This window comes from Crotalus tigris, unplaced genomic scaffold, assembly GCF_016545835.1.
Source record: "Crotalus tigris isolate CLP2741 ecotype Arizona unplaced genomic scaffold, ASM1654583v1 scf7180000018867.1602434, whole genome shotgun sequence".
Taxonomy (NCBI): Eukaryota; Metazoa; Chordata; class Lepidosauria; order Squamata; family Viperidae; genus Crotalus; species Crotalus tigris.
The window spans coordinates 1,382,501-1,399,078 of record NW_024097246.1 but is presented as its reverse complement, the minus strand read 5'-3'; the positions used below and the strand labels follow the sequence as shown (position 1 = coordinate 1,399,078).

The following is a 16,578-nucleotide window of genomic DNA, read 5'->3' as shown; positions in this document are numbered from 1 at the left end:
TAACTATTCCTTCAGAAAAGAAAACACCTGGAAATCTAACTATGTCTTGTTAATTACAAAAGGGATAAAAGATAATCAGTAAATGAGATATAATGGGAAGTAGATGGAGATGGAGATGTTTTATCTCCCCTTGCATTCATTAAACTTTTGTGGACTTCTGTAAACCATAACCAAGTTTCTACTTTCTTCTGTTTGTCAAGAGGTCTGTTTGGCTTCTATCACACTGATGCTATCCGAGTTCACTATTAAATTCAAATATCTGAACTGTTTGCAGTTTTCCTGGCAAGATTTTGGAAATGGTTTGCTCTTGCCTTCTTTTTCTTCTTCTTCCTAGGGCTGAGGGAGAGGAACTGGTCCAAGGTCACCCAGCTGGCTTTGTGCCTCAGGCAAAACTAGAACTCACCGCCTCCCCATTTCTATCCCTATGTTTTAACCACTACACCAGACTCGCCCCCAGAGAGGGTTAATGCAGAGTGTAAATGGCCATCTGCCTGGGATGTTTTAATTTGGCTTCCTAAAGCTGTGGTTCTCAACCCGTGGGCCAGGACCCCATTTGGGGTCGAACAACCATTTCACGAGGGTCACCAAACAATACAGTCTGCCATTTTGTTTCCCCTTTTCCTTAGCTGTGCTACTCCTTTTATTCTATTGGCTTTTGAAAGCCAATAGAATAGACTCTCTTGAATAGAGTCTAATTCTATTGGCTTTCAAAAGCCAATAGGAATTGTCCAGGCTGTCTCTGCCCTGATGAGCCCGCCAAAAGTCCCATTCTGCAAATGGTGCTGCACCAGTTGAGTAGTCCTCGATTTACGACCGGTTGGGGGTCGCAACATTAAAAAGGTTGAGAACCACTGTCCTAAAGGAACTTCAAGGTTGCCTGTTCTTAGATTTGGTTCCATAAAAGCCATCGTCCACGCAAAGATTTTTGTCTTTTCTTATTTTCCCTACATCAACATGGGTGCGATTTCTTTGGGGGGCACTAGCCAGCCTATAACTAGGGAGCTGCAGACTATTTGGCCTTAGATTGTTCCGAGTGAGGTCAGACACATACTCGGAGAAGACACAAATCGGAAGCTCCCAGACTTGGGGGCGAAAAGGAGAGCACTGTGGGGTCGCCTTTCCCAACCTCCACAACTTTTAAGACCCGGGGACTGAGGAACTCTGAGAGTTGAAGTTGGAAACTTGACAAAATTGGGAAACACAACTCGAGGGGGAGCCGCTTCTTTTGCGGAAAGCGAAAGCGGCGGCCTCTGCATTTCTTTAAGTCGCGACAGCCATTTGATCGGATGGGGAAATGTTTTGCAAATGATCCTGGATTCGGCAGTGCTCCAGCTTCCCCGTTTGGCGGTAAGCCCGCCAATGATGTCATTTAGCCTCTAAGCTGCAAAACGCGGGGAAAGGCAAGAAACCCCCGGGCGCTATACACACAGGTGAGGAAGGGGCTCTGGGTTTGCCGGTGGTGGGGAAGCTTCTCTCGCGGAAAGCCAGGCCCGCTCTTGGCGCCGAAGGGAGCTGCTGCCTGGCCGTGTTTTTAATGCTGCGCTCCACGATGCGGGGGCGTCTGTTTATGGGCAGGTCGGAAGAAGGGAAAGGCGAGCAAATCTTACAAAGTTCCTTCACGGAGCGATCTGCTGCCAGACGCCTAGAGCAAAAAGGGAGGGCGGGGCAAGGCTGGCCGCAGGGCAATTGGTAGGAAAGGAAGGGCAGATAAGCTTTTTTTAAGCCCGAGGAGCTGGAAGATTTTGAGGCCTAACAAATCTGAAGGGGCTGTCTGGATAGTGCTATATTTGGGCCTCGCGGATATTCGCGTATTTGGCGGCGGACTCGCAGTGGGGTGGCACGCCCCCCCCCTTTGAAATTTGTCAAAAAGCATGCGTGTCTTTTAGTGTGAGGTTAATCGCGCATGGGTTTTTCCCCCCCAACAATAACTTTGTGGTGATTAGAGTTTATGTAGGCCCTTCTCTGGGTTTTGGGGCTTTATTTTGCAAACGGGGTACACTAGGTTGGATCATACACGTGTTAATGATATACATTATGCAACAATTAGTAGGATTAGTTTAGTACTGCAGTACATTTTGGTGAGTATATTTACTCCAGGCTTGTAATGAGGTTTCTATGAAGCTTTTTGTTGACTAGAACGTGGAAGAAAAAGCACTTTTGTAATAATGTTACTGAACGTTGCAGTTAAAAAGAACTAATACCAACTAAAAAAGGAATTAGAATGTGCAAGGAAAGGAAAGAAAGAAATGTTTAAAGAAATGACTTCACATATATTTTAATAACTTATCACCTTCTCTACTATTTCAGTGGAAGATCTCTTATTCCCATATCTCACCTCTTATTTATAAACAAATCCTTAAAGCATCATTTTTCAGTCCTGGGCAGCAAAAGTCCATTAAGGTTACTAAGGATAACATTTATTTTAACCTTACTCAAAACTTTCTGGTCCCAATTCAAGAGACTTACTGTGGTGTATAGCACTAGCATTTAGACTTATATACTGCTTCATAATACTTTACAGTCCTCGCTAAGCAGTTACAGAGTCAGCATGCTGCTCCCAACAATTTGGGTCCTCATTGTACCGACAACGGAAGGATGGAAGGGTAGTCAACCTTATAAACTCTTCAGTATATTGCCCATTTAAATGCAGGTAGTCCTCGACTTAGAACCATATGTTTAGTGAGCATTGGAAGTTACAACATCACTGAAAAAAGTGGCCGTTTTTCACACACCCATTACAGCATCCCCATGGTCGTGTGATCAAAATTCATATGCTTGGCAACTGACTCATATTTATGACTATGTAGTGTCCCCAGATCACATGAACACCTTTTGCAACCTTTTGACAAGTGAAGCCAATGGGGAAGCCAGATTCACTTAATTACTAATTTAACACCTGCAATGATTCACATAACAAATGTGGGAAAAGTCATAAAATGGGGCAAAACTCACTTAACAAATGTTTCACTTAGCAACATAAATAATTGGCTTAATTGTGGTCGTAAGTCGAAGACTACCTGTATTGTTCCATGCAGCCCATTTGAGTCTTCACTGGGTTGTATTGTACTATAGATCCTGCTGTAAATATATTTGGCATGACCTAACTGATTTTTCTTTTCCATGGAACAGCCTTTGTTGTGAGTCACAGGCATTAAGAATAGGGTGGCTTATTGTCTCAAATTTCAGACTTCATTATTAGCATTTGAAAATGTGATATTTGCATGTTTTTTTTAAATTTTAAGAAAACACATTTTTCCCTTCTTAGCCAAAGACATTTCTTTGGCATGTGAGAATTACTTTTTGGCAACTGCACAATAGCATATTCTGAAAGTCCTTGAATAAGTTTGCAAATTTTAAGAAAGATACAAACCCAGCTGGGAAAGAATAATGCAAGGTAAATTTGCCACTTTGGGAATATTATCTACAACCAATGTTTTGCATTGGTCAAGTCACACATGTAAACCAGCGTCTTTTATTGTTTGATCACTTGTTTTCTGTTGTATTACATAGATCAGTGGTTCTCAACCTGTGGGTCGGGACCCCATTTGGGGTCGAACGACTATTTCACGGGGGTCGCCAAACAACACAGTCCGCCATTTTTCCCCCTTTTCCTTAGCTGTGCTACTCCCTTTTACTCTATTGGCTTTTGAAAGCCAATAGAATAGACTCTCTTGAATAGAGTCTAATTCTATTGGCTTTCAAAAGCCAATAGGAATTGTCCAGGTTGTCTCTGCCCTGCTGAGCCCGCCAAAAGTCCCATTCTGCGAATGGTTCTGCACCAGTTGATAGTCCTCGACTTACGACCTGTTGAGTAGTCCTCGACTTATGACCGGTTGGGGGTCGCGGCATTAAAAAGGTTGAGAACCACTGACATAGATCATTTGTGTCTATATCCTAAAATGCATTTTTCTGATCCATAGCCTTGCCATACTTTCTAAAAAAATAATGTGATAAATATACATATATGTTCCTGTGCAGGGATGAGTACAGTAAATTCTTTTCTTTCCATGCAGTGTGAACCCTGATATTTTTTTGTAACACAGAAAGTTTGGAAGATGCCAGGAATAATTGCAGGTGAGGCATTCAGACCTTCCTTACACTTAGCTGAGAACTACAGGAAGCAGGAGAAAAGCCCTGGGGTACTAATGAAGTCAGAGAAAAACTCTTTATTGATTATATGGCTAAAAACATTGGTTGCTACTAAGTGGAGGAATCACAATAAGTAAGCCAGGCATGCGTTGAAAAAACAAACTTGAATTGGGAAAAGTTTTGATCTGAATATCTGGAGATAACTGGATTCAAGCTAGAATTGGGGAAAACTGGTAAGAGAAATGGTTACCTGTAGGATTGTTTTCTTCAGTCATCCCTGCTTTTTATGGTAAGAACTGTACTGGAACCAAATACTCTAAATTTGATGAACCAGGAAGAGCAGCTGAAAGGACTGTTCCAGATGATCTTCTAAGCCAGTGGTGGTGAACCTATGGCACGGGTGCCAGAGGCGGCACTCGGAGCCCTCTCTGTGGCCACACATGCCGTTGCCCCAGCTTTGCCTCCCCCGTGACCTCCTCTTCACCAGCAGCCCTCCTGGAGAAGAGTTGCTCCCGAATGTGTCCCATGCAGAGCAGTGCAGCCAAAGACATGGCAACCAGGCAAGCGTAGACAAGACTCTTCCCTCATGCCCCATCACACACAGTTGATGCTGCGGGATGCGGACAGAGGGCGTGGCTGCCATAGTGCTGCTGGACTGTCTGGATGATTTGTGGCGGGCCCTGGAGGCGGTGAGTGGCCCTGCGGGCAGGCGGGCCAGGGGGTGGAGCAGGGGCAGGGGCAGTTTTTGGGCACTCAGTCTCTAAAAGGTTCGCCATCACTGTTCTAAGCTTTAAGAGGCTTGTTAAGCAAATCAGAGACTTTCACATCTTGGATTCTGTGTGGAGTGTCAGTTTCAGATAGAATTCAGCAACATATATACCTGCTTGTGCAAAAGCAGAGATCTTCCAATGTACACCACAAAAGCAATAGAAATATCCCAGATCTAGGCCCTGTTTTTCCTACAACTATAGTTACCTGAAATCTTGCAAGATGATCAACTCTCATGAGATTTTTAGCAAGTCACCTTGAGTTCTGCCTGTGAATATTCAGCAATGCAAGATTTGAGGATTTTGTGAGGTTTCAGCTATTTTAAAATCTTTCAAGTGGTTTTGTCTGAGAAAGGGAAGTCTGGTTGGGTATTGGGGGCAGCGTCTTCTCAATAGCAAAACTAGAGCCTAACTTTATGAATTGTCTTTTGCCTTTCAATTTTGGTAGAAGAAGTTTCTGGAGCTTGTGATCGTTTGACTACTGATATCATAAGTACATCTTCTCCTGGAAGCTTTGATGCAGAGAGTCCATGTAATGCTGGTAAGAACAAAGCTAGACAATCTGCCTGGGATCCTTTGTAATCTTGGAGGGAGAAGTAATGAAACAGAGTGGGTGAAGCTGAGCCACCCTGTGCAAAATTCAGGATTTTATTTTACTTTTTTTCCCTGGTTTTGAGGAGAGGAATTTGGGATGTTCCTCTATTTGAAAATAAAAAATCTCACACAAAACTGACTTTTGGCCAACATAGTAGGTTTGGTGAGTTTCCCACATAACCTTCAGGACAGAAACCTTGCCACTGACTTGGCTATTACTGTTGGAGACATAAGTTCAGATCATCCATCCAAGGGTGAAAGAATTGATGTTAATACCTTCGTCTCAAAGAACAAGATTTGGTTAACTGCTGTAATGCTTTCGGAGAAGATAGCAATAGCACTTAGACTTATATACCATTTCATAGTGCTTTACAGCCCTCTCTAAGCGGTTTACAGAGCCAGCATATTTGCCCCCAACAATCCGGGTCCTCGTTTTACCAACTTCAGAAGGATGGAAGGCTGAGTCAACCTGGAGCTGGTGGAAATCGAACTGCTGGCTGCAGGCAGTCAGCAGAAGTAGCCTGCAGTACTGCATTCTAACCATTGGTCTTGATGATTAGGTTGGGATGGCATGCTCTGTTTTTCACTGCTGTCCCCTGCCAGGGATCCCCCAAGGCCCGGGTTGCGAACCACACTGGTCTGTGGCATGCCAGAAACTGGGTCATGCAACAAGCAAATGCATGGGATGTAGGCAGCGCACCAAACCATGCCCCCCCCCCTCCAGTCTGCAGAAAAACTCCACAGAACCAGTCCCTTGTGCCCGAAAGGTTGGAGGCCACTGCTCTATGCAGCACTTGAATTGTATTTTGTGATACAGAATTTTTGGACTTGGACTTAGCACTCTCACAAATGTTGCCAAGCTTTCTCATCCGTCAGAGCTGTTCGGCATTTAAGAGTAGTGGGATTGAGATTGACTTTGTGTGTCTCACAGCTATGAGAAGGATGGAGGGTGTAAGCCATTCCTGATCCACTTTATCTTTTCTGTGGAGAAAGAAATCTGAAGGTCACGCATAACAGACACCAAGGCTGTGCTTCTATGGTCCTTGAAATCAGACTAACTGCTTCTTTATTCTTTCCTTATGACTTGTCATAAAAGGACCATAGTTCCCCACCTTTGTTATCAAGAGAGAGAGAAGGATATGAGGGACATTCAGGATTTATCTTGGTGGGATCAACAGCTGCAAGTTAGATAACAAAATCTAACTTACTATGCTGTAGTCTGACTACAACCCTGAGTCGCTTATAAAACAATAAAACATTAACAAATCTAAACAGTCTTAATAAAATTATGAACTTCGTCTCCTAATATTTTCCTATCTATTTTTCAGCGGTCAAACCTAAGTGCCAAAAATTCAGTGTAGTAGCTGTTGTAATTGCAGCTTTGATCGTTGTTACAATTTCAGTGGCTGGTAAGTAAAGAGACATTTCTGTTTAACTTTCTCCTTAGTTTTGTTGCTGCTGCTGTTATCATTTAAATGAAGATCACCACATGCATGAATCTAAACCACAGAACAATTTGGAAGGAAAAAGCAGCAACTGGGGGTGAGGTACGTCAAATGAGTCAAGATGAGGATTGCTGCAGTGCAGTTGAAAATTAGACTTTGTACATGTGTCAAATGTTGCCTGCGTATCCAAAAGGCAGGAATTTAATTGCACTGCTGTGATTGCCATCTAGACTTCTTTTTTTTTGACACTCTCACAAATGTCCCAGGAAGAGAAGATTGTTATGTGACAAGCCAAAGCAGATACAGAGTGAATAGAGGAAAGGAAAGAAGACTGCCCAATCCAACATAAACAAATTTGCATTTGATTTGTTTTATCACACACACTCACGTAATCCATTCCTAGTGTAGCTTTTTTGAGAAGTTCTTTAATGATGCCTTTGTGTTAATCTTAACTCTAGCAACTGCCAGGACAAGTCTCTGCAGTTTGTGTGGCAAGATTTTGGAAATAGCTTGCCCCTGTCTCCAACTCTTTCCCTGGGCTAAGAGAAAGTGACTGGCCAAGGTCACCCAGCTGCCTTTGTGCCTAAGGCAGGACTAGAACTCCCAGTCTCCCAGTTTTTAGCCTGATGTCTTAATCACTACACCAAATTTGGTCTTTTCCAATTGTTGAAAGAAAAGTCTTCATCCTGGTTCATCCAAGCCGAGGATAAATAAACAACGTGGCGACTGCTTTAGAAAGAAGGTTGCAGTTTATTGAAGAGCCAGACCGAAAGATGGTTCTGGCAGGAAAGAGGAGAGAGAAGAAGCTGAGCACATGAGGGTAGTAAGTTTTTATACTCTCTGAAAGCCTTTTTGTTTGAAATAGTTTCCTGTTCCTGTTTTAGGCTTTGTATTTCCTGTGTCATGTATTCTGACCTGAGTCTGGGTGTGCCCTTTCGCCTTTGTGAGTTAATCCTACCATGTCCTGTCTCAGGTGGGGTATGCAGATTTTAGGTGTCTTTGTCTTCTTGATGTCCTACCTGGGGCCTTTCTGGTGGTTTACATCTGCATTTGTACAGAGCTGGCTTCTGCTTGGGACAGAGAGACTTGGGGTCAGGGTTGGTTTCTGCTTTTAAAATCCTTTTGAGGAAATATATTTTTCTGCCCTTTTAATATTTTCTTCTCTGGGGAGTTGACTTCCCTCACTATGATAGCTACCGTATTTTCCGGTGTATAAGATGACTTTCTAAACCCTGAAAATCTTCTCAAAAGTCGGGGGTCGTCTTATACGCCGAGTAGCTGTTCTCTGAATTTAAAACCAATCTGCCCCCTAGTGGCCAGCCCTATTTGTTTTTTTTTTTTTTTGCAGAAATAAGCACTAACACAGTGTTTCTCAACCTTGACAATTTTAAGGCATATGGACTTCAACTCCCAGAATTCCACAGCCAGCAGGACAAAGCATTCAAAAATCCCATTTAAATTTTTAAATTTTTCTTTACAAATGTAAACCCAGCAAACACACCGTTTACCAACTATTAAGTGATTTATGTTTTAAAAAATCAATAAAATATATGGGGAAAAAATACCAGCTGAGTTCAGGAAGCATTAGGGAAGCAGTGGTGGGCAACACTCGCTTTCTAGCAACAAAGGAATGGAGCTCCTATTGTGCTCATCTATAAACAGAAATTCAATATTGTACCGTATTTTCCGGCGTATAAGACGACTTTCTAAAGCCTGAAAATCTTCTCAAAAGTTGGGGGGTCGTCTTATATGCCCAGTCGTCTTATACGCCGGAATATATGGTAATCTACTTTTATGTTTCTCCTTACATGCTGAATTCTCACTTCCATATTTAGTTATTTATTTTGTTTTAAGCAATGCTACCCAAACCTGGGTGAATTACCCAATATCGGGTGAAAGTTGTTTTCCTTTGGGTAATTTGGGTAATGACATAAGAACCTATTACCCTATCCCAGTGTTTCCCAAACTTGACAATTTTAAGGCATGTGGACATCAACTCCCAGAATTCCACAGCCAGCAACGCTGGCTGTGGAATTCTGGGAGTTGAAGTCCTCATCCCAACAGAGACATTTACCGTATATGCCGGTGTACAAGGCGACCTGGCATATAAGACAACCCCCGTCTTTGTCGCCGAGCCGCATTCCTAGAACGTCGTCTTATACGCCGGAAACTACCAGTATTTCCAGCGTTTAAGACGACTCGGCGTATAAGATGACCCCCATCTTTGGCGATGATTTTAACGCTTGCGGAAGTCGCCTTGTACGCCGGCATATATGGTAAATTGACTTAGAGTACCCTACATTGGATAAAAAGGATTTTCAGATAAATGGTTTTGCGTGATTAAAGAAACAGTTTTGGGAGCACTAATTTAAAGAATATACATGGTCATCCAACTTGCAAGAAGTAGGATTCCAGGCAACATATAGCTATAGAAATAAAATTACAATATATTTGGTTAACAAAATAAAATAATAATGAAGTTCACAGTTGGTCACACACCAACATCTATTATACCTCCCCGGAGAACTCATGTAGCATCCTAGCCCAAGAGAATAGCCAGGTCTTCAGAGCTTTCCCAAAAGCCAAGTCAGGCCAGTCTGATCTCAGGCTGGGGGGAACTTAATAGCAATAGCAGTTAGACTTATGTACCACTTCATAGTGATTTACAGCCGTCTCTAAGCAGTTTTACATAGTCAGCTTATTGGCCCCAAAATCTGGCTCCTCATTTTACTGACCTCAGAAGGATGTAAACCTGAGTCAACCCTGAACTGGTCAGGATCGAACAGCCAAACTGGGGGCAGCTGGCAGTCAACAGAATTAGTCTGCAATACTGCATTCTAATCGCTGCATCGTCACAGCTCTAATTCCCGAGGGCAGGCACCACAATAGAAAAGGCACCTCCTAAGTCCCATTTGATAGCATTTTCAAAGAACACAAGAAAATAGGTAGAACTACACTCTTATTCACAAGCTATTTTTACTTTTTTTATTGAAAATTTATAAGATTTTACAATACAAAAACAAAACAATTTTCCCCATCCCTCCCCAACCCTCCCCTTCCCTCCCCCGACTATCCCAGAGCTGGATATAGGCTTAATTAGAGTTTCTTCAAAAAATCTTAAGAAAAGTATAAAATACAAATAAATCTAGATACATTACTTAAACAAATTACTAAATAATTTAGTAATTATTTTTACTTTTCTTGATATTTATTCCCTACAATGGACCACATATCCTCTCCTTCCTTTTTATCAGTATTTGCAGTCTTAAACTTTCTCTATCCATTTCCCACTTTTAATAAAATTTTTATCAAGGTACACAAATTCATCTACTAGTTCTAGTTTTGGGCAGTTTCTGACAAGCAAAGTCAATGGGGAAGTCGCAAGTTGCAGTCATGTAATGTTGCTTGTGGTGATGTCTTTCAGTGCAGCTGAAACTGACAACTAACTGCCTTTATAACTTGGGCAGTCATGTGATTTTTCACTTTAGAAGCCTATTCTTAGTGATGGAATTGCTAGGCCCAAATGTGGTTGGTAATTGAGAACTGTTTGTAGGAGATGACCAGGCTGACCCTGGGGGAGGGGTCAAGCACATCATCAGTCTCAAGTCCCTTTGCACCCACAAGAGATTTAAGTCCACCCCACCTTGAATTCTACTGACTCTGATCTACTGCCAATTTGCTTTTACTGTTGGTAGTTCAGCTACTTCTGGGAATCTACATGCAATCTACATGCAATAAAGAGGATTTACATGAAATAAACTTGTATTCATTTGAATCACCTTGGCTTCTGATATTCTCCACTTAACACTAGCTGTATTTACAGGTTAACTCATTTGGTTTCCTTATATCCTGGAATTGCAGTTTAAATGAGGTAGATTAATATTAACTAGTCAAACTATGTTGTCAGAATTGTAGTTAATTGTGAGCTCTAAGATTTGGCCATTTTGGTTTTCTTTTTCCAGTTTATAGAACAAAAATGTGTCTGCCTTGCCTTTCCATTGTAAATGCTGCCTGCCCTGATTTCTGGATTGGATATAGAGGAAAATGTTTCTACATATCAAAAGAAGAAAAGAATTGGACTCTCAGTTTAAAGACCTGCTCTTCATTTAATGCATCCTTGGCTGTGATTGATACACAGAAGGAATTGGTAAGGAATAATTAGACATCATTCTTAATTCGATAATTGTCCTGGCATTCACACATATAAAAAGCAGTCCTATTGTATTTATTGTTACTATCAATATATTACTAAAATTCTCATTCTGTTTGTCTGTGTATGCCCTCAAGGTATCCAAATGATATTTTACATTGCAACAGTTTCAGCTAACTTAAAGAATGGATTAAAAAATCCAGAAGCCATTGATCATGATGTTGTTATCCATTCAATCCTGTTTGACTCTTGGCAGTTCTGTGGGCCAGGTCCCCACATCTTCCAATCTTGCTTTACTTCTTTGATTTTTTTTCTATGTTCTAGCTAGTGTCAGCTCTGATGGTGTCCAGCCACATATTCTTGGACAGCCTAATTTCTCAGTTTCTGGGAAGTTATCTCCCCAGAATAACAGACCAGCCCACTCTATCTGAAATTGTCTTGACAAGGTAGTTACATACAGTCATGTGAAAAAATTATTCCACCCTCTTTGAGTTCTGTGGTCTTACGTATCAGGACATAGTAAAAATCATCTGGTCCTTAGCAGTTCTTAAAATTAGGTAAATACAACCTAAGATGAACAACAACACCTGACATATTACACCATGTCATTTACTTTACAAAAAGGAAGCCAAAATGGAGAAATCATGTGAAAAAGTAAGAACACCTTATGATTCAATCATTTGTAGAACCATCTTTAGCAACAATAACTTGAAGTAATTGATTGTATGATTTTATCACTCTCGCATCGTTGGGGAGGAATTTTGGCTCATTCTTCTTCACAATGTTGCTTCAGTTCATTGAGATTTGTGGGCATTTATTTATGCACAGATGTCTTGAATTCCCACTACAGCATTTCAATCAGGTTGAGATCTGGACTTTGACTGGGCCATTGCCACACATTGATTCTTTTCTTTTTCAGCCATTCTATTGTAGATTTACTGGTCTGCTTGGGATCATTGTCATGACCCAATGTCAGCCAAGCTTTAGCTATCAGACAGATGGTCTCACATTTGACCCTAGAATATTTTGTATTCAGAGGAGTTCGTGGTCGACTCAATAACTGCAAGGTGTCCAGGTCTTGTGGATGCAAATCTAACCCAAAGCATCATCTTTGCACCACTTTGCTTGTATGTGATGGTCCTGCTGATATGCTATGTTTGGTATTCACCAAATGTGATACTGTGCATTATGGCCAGATATCTCCACTTTGGTCTCGTCTGTCCAAAGACTTCCAAAGAAGTCTTTTGATTTGTTCAGGTGCAACTTTGCAAACCAATTATGCTGCCATGTGCTTTTTAGAGAGAAGAGACTTTTTCCTGGCAATCATTCCAAACAAACCATACTTGTTCAGTCTTTTTCTAAGTCTACTGTCATGAACTTTAATATTTAACATGCTAGCTGAGTAACTCTTGGAGTTTTTGCAATTTCTCTGAACATTTGCATGGTCTCAACTTGGAGTGAATTTGCTAGGACGTCTACTTCTGGGAAGGTTGGCAACTGTCTTGAATGTTTTCCAATTGTGAATAATCTTCCTCACTGTAGAATGATGGACTTTAAATTATTGGGAAATGGCCTTATAACCCTTCCCAAAGTGATGGGCAGCAACAATTGCTTCTCTAAGATCATTGCTGGTGTCTTCACTCTTTGGCATTGTGCTAACACAGTGGTGGCGAACCTATGGCATGAGTGCCAGAGGCGGCACTCAGAGTTCTTTCTGTGGGCACATGCACCGTTGCCCCAGCCCCTCCCACAGCCCCCTCCTCACCAGCAGCCCTCTGGAGGAGAGTCGCCCCTGGGTGGCCCACACAATGCTGCGCAGCCAAGGACATGGTAGCCAGGCAGCGGGGGCAAGACTCCGCCCATTGCGCTGCAGGGTACGGGTGGAGGGCGTGGCCACCATGATGCTGCTGGGCTGCCTGGGTGATCTGTGGCAGGCCATGGAGGTGGTGGGTGGTCCAGCGGGCACAGTGGAGCGGGGACGGGGGGGGTGGTTTTTGGGCATTCAGTCTCTAAAAGGTTCGCCATCACTGTGCTAACACACACCTCAGTGCTGGAGACCTAAAACTTTGCCTTTTATAGAGCTACTCACAATTGCTGATGATCAATGGATCAAGGGCACTTGATTAGCATTGACACAGCACTTGGTTACTACTTAGCCCCTTCATACCTCTCTAGAAGCAGTAAGGGTGTGTTTCATTTTTCCCACAGGGCTTCTCCATTTTGATTTTTTTTTTTTCATAAAATAAATGATGACATGGTATAATACAGTGGTTCTCAACCTTTTTAATGCCGTGACCCCCAACCGGTCGTAAGTCGAGGACTACTCAACCGGTCATAAGTCGAGGACTGCTCAACTGGTGCAGCACCATTTGCAGAATGGCACTTTTGGCGGGCTCAGCAGGGCAGAGACAGCCTGGACAATTCCTATTGGCTTTTGAAAGCCAATAGAATTAGACTCTATTCAAGAGAGTCTATTCTATTGGCTTTCAAAAGCCAATAGAATAAAAGGGAGTAGCACAGCTAAGGAAAAGGGGGGGGGGGGAAATGGCGGACTGCATTGTTTGGCGACCTCCGTGAAATGGTCGTTCAATCCCAAACGGGGTCCCGACCCACAGGTTGAGAACCACTGTCATGTGTTGTTGTTCATCAGAGGTTGTATTTGCATACTTTTAAGAATTGCTAAGGACCAGCTGATTTTTACTATGTCCTGATATGTAAAACCATAGAACTCAAAGAGAGTGTACTTACTTTTTCATATGACTGTATACATCAATTCAATTAATAGGTTAATATTATCTTAATTTTATGTTCTTGTAGAAATGAACATAACAGCCTCTTTCTCCAATTAATGTGCTAAATAAGGATTTTACTATACTATACATTTTTTCCCCTTTTAGGATTTTTGGGTGGAAATTTTCCATCCCTTTCATTATTGGTTTGGTCTCTCAAGAGAAATTAATCAGGTCTGGAAATGGTTCAATGGCACAGAGTTTAAACACCAGTAAGTATGTTGTATTTGTTTATTTGTTTGTTTATAGGACTTATAGAACTATTTTCTTTTTGAAGCATTTATAGACATTACAGTTCAGCTTGAGCAATTGAAAGAATAACAAGAATTAAGATAATTTTTGGCTAAGCTTCTTTCCCCCCAAAATAAGACACAGAAATGGGAAGAAAAAAAAGAATTGTTTGGGCGATAGAATGCAACATCTGGTGATCTCCACATTGCTGGCCAGCTGTGATGGACATAGATGTTCAGGATAGCTGAGATGATACACGAACTCCAAGAGCAGATGGGTCTGGTGTCAATTCTGATATTTTGTAAGCAGGGAGGAACAACTCAGTTGGTCCTAAAGTTGGAATTTGTTTTTTTTTTTTTTTTTTTTTTGTTGTTGTTGTTGTTGAAAGGCAATTTGCTTTTTTTCCTGAAATGCTGGCTGGGGAATTCAGAGAGTTAAAGTCCACATATCATAAATTTATCAAGGCTGAGAAACAGTGCTTTATTATTCTAGGTTATAGTGAAATAGCAAATGTGGGTGTATATATTAAAAACCAAGTGCATGTATTAGTGAAGTATCAACCACTCTTAATCTTATTCATATCCTGCTGTATTAACAAGATAATAGTGAAATGGTAAATGTACACATGTTAAAGATCCACTGTGTATATTAATGATGTATCAACTATCCCTGATTTGATTCATATCCATAATTCAGAATGTTGATTCAACCTTTTTGGAAAGGATGTTTATTTGAAAATCAACCAAATCATCAAATCAGAATGATTTGGCAATTGGATTGGGAGAAGGGAATCTGATTTGGAGATTTGATCAAACAGCCTTCAAACTGAATGATTTAATCAAATAGTAAAAGAGAAGAATCGGTAGTATATAGAGGAATAGTTTCTAGTGTTGAAATCCACTGTGTGCGTGTATTGCCCTCAATTCTACATTTCATATTCTGCAAGCGTGTAAAAGGAACTAAATGGCACCATTAATTTCTGTTCAAGTTATTTGTAATATTTTAAGGCTGATTATAATCAAGTCAGGTGCTTGAAAGTTTAATGAATTTAAAGCTAGGTACATATCAAACACTTTAGCAAGTCTACAACATTTGGAATTTGAATTACGAAGTGTGGATCTGAAAATTGAATTTAAAATTTCAGTGTTTCAGTGCAATACCTCAGAGGTGCAAGGAAGATGCCTAACTTTCTAGTTGATCACTGAAATTTTGAACCAAAATGTTACTTTTGCGCTTTGTACTTCAAAGACCAAATGCTGAAGTTTTCCCCAGATACCTAACAACAAAACCCATATGTGCTTCCTTGATACTAAATAACTCAGATTATTAAATGGCAAATAGATAACCATGTATCATACCCAAATTTCTATTATTTAGGAAGTGCTCACAACTTACAATATTCAGATTTAAAATGTTAACTGAATTCTGAAAACAGTTCATGGAAGTTACTTCGTTAAGGTTTGGCTAATTGTCTTTTTGGGTCTAGCTACCCATTGATGAATTCAAAACATTCTGGAATCTCTTCTAAGAACAGAAAATAGAAATAACGACCCAGTGCATTTGAAAGTGCAGTGCTGGTGGATGTTCCCTATTCTCTAAAGATGGGGACGTTCTTGGAAGAATCATTTTTGCAATGCTATTTTCTGCCCAGGCAGATAGTAACTCCTTGTCCTTTTTCAGGTTTGCAGTGCGAGGAGAAGGTTTCTGTGCTTATGTAGATGGAAAAGGAGCCAGTAGTACCATATGCTCCATGGAGAAACATTTTCTCTGCAGCCGTCCAGAAAGTTGTAGCAAGCCCGGATAATGCAACCTCATAAAAAAAAAAAGGGAGCCCCTGGCTTGACCAGAGTTTATTGAAGAAGCACGTTTGTGAGTAGTATCTCCTATCACACCCAGTTTTGCTAGTTGCCACATAGATTTGAGTTGTAAATCTGAGGATCCATCTTGAAATCCTAGCTTAACAAAGTTGCTCTGTTCCTCCTCTGGGTCTAGTACAAGTCGCCATGGCTGACTTGCCCCAGCCGACTCACTGCAGGACAATTCAGCACAAGATAACTCAAGGGAATTGCAGCAGGCCTCGTCTTCCTCTAGGTTTGAATCTTCTCAAGGTAGAAATCTTTATTATGACCCAGGACGGGGCACATAAGTAACACTGGTGAACGCGAAGGCTTGAATTCCTTTGATTGAACCCACCTTCCCCCAAATCCCCACAGTTCACTTTAAGCCCAAAAGCAAAGCTGTAACATGCGCGCGCACCTCAAGCAGTTCCTTGAAGCTAGCAGTCCAAGAGAGAGAAGGACAGTTCTGATAGCAAAAACACTTCAGGAAACTTGGTCACAGGTGTCTCCAGAGAGAGTTCGCCAGGGCCAAGGCCCAAGCCAGAGTCAAGCTGGGTCACGGTGAACTCGCACAGGGCAAGGTTAGGCAAGGCAAAGCAGAGCAACGCAAAGCAAGCAGCAAGGCCTCTTGAATCATGGCAAGTGTTGCTGACAAATACAACACTTGTTCCCGAC

General features: G+C 41.5%; 2 protein-coding genes across 4 annotated transcripts in view; one reads left to right on the top strand and one right to left on the bottom strand.

Moving 5' to 3' along the window:
- The first annotated feature begins 876 nt into the window (after positions 1-876).
- Positions 877-16,254, top strand: LOC120314247 (C-type lectin domain family 2 member D-like). Of its 2 annotated transcripts, none has more exons than XM_039357127.1 (7): positions 877-1,430; positions 4,014-4,074; positions 5,305-5,397; positions 6,779-6,859; positions 10,858-11,042; positions 13,943-14,046; positions 15,746-16,254. In XM_039357127.1, the coding sequence occupies exons 2-7, from the start codon at positions 4,056-4,058 to the stop codon at positions 15,867-15,869; spliced, it is 606 nt and encodes a 201-aa protein (XP_039213061.1). In that variant the 5' UTR covers positions 877-1,430; positions 4,014-4,055; the 3' UTR covers positions 15,870-16,254. The 2 variants fall into 2 exon arrangements, with proteins under 2 accessions (XP_039213061.1, XP_039213062.1); XM_039357128.1 differs by lacking the exon at positions 877-1,430 and adding an exon at positions 1,455-2,078.
- LOC120314246 (C-type lectin domain family 2 member D-like) overlaps positions 5,915-16,578 on the bottom strand; it is a 30,434-nt gene continuing 19,770 nt past the window's right edge. Inside the window, exon 7 of one of the 2 annotated variants that reach the window (XM_039357125.1) lies at positions 5,915-6,431. In XM_039357125.1, the coding sequence (XP_039213059.1) occupies positions 6,323-6,431 (109 nt within the window). In that variant the 3' untranslated portion in view covers positions 5,915-6,322. Of the gene's footprint in view, positions 6,432-14,051; positions 14,483-16,578 lie in introns of those variants that run through there. The other variant, XM_039357126.1, reaches the window with a different exon arrangement.

Bases quoted from the DNA above. Each gene is read 5' to 3' on its own strand.
- LOC120314247 (XM_039357127.1), top strand. The intron at 5,398-6,778 runs GTAAGAACAAAG...TCTATTTTTCAG, and splicing joins AGAGAGTCCATGTAATGCTG to CGGTCAAACCTAAGTGCCAA. The intron at 14,047-15,745 runs GTAAGTATGTTG...GTCCTTTTTCAG, and splicing joins GGCACAGAGTTTAAACACCA to GTTTGCAGTGCGAGGAGAAG.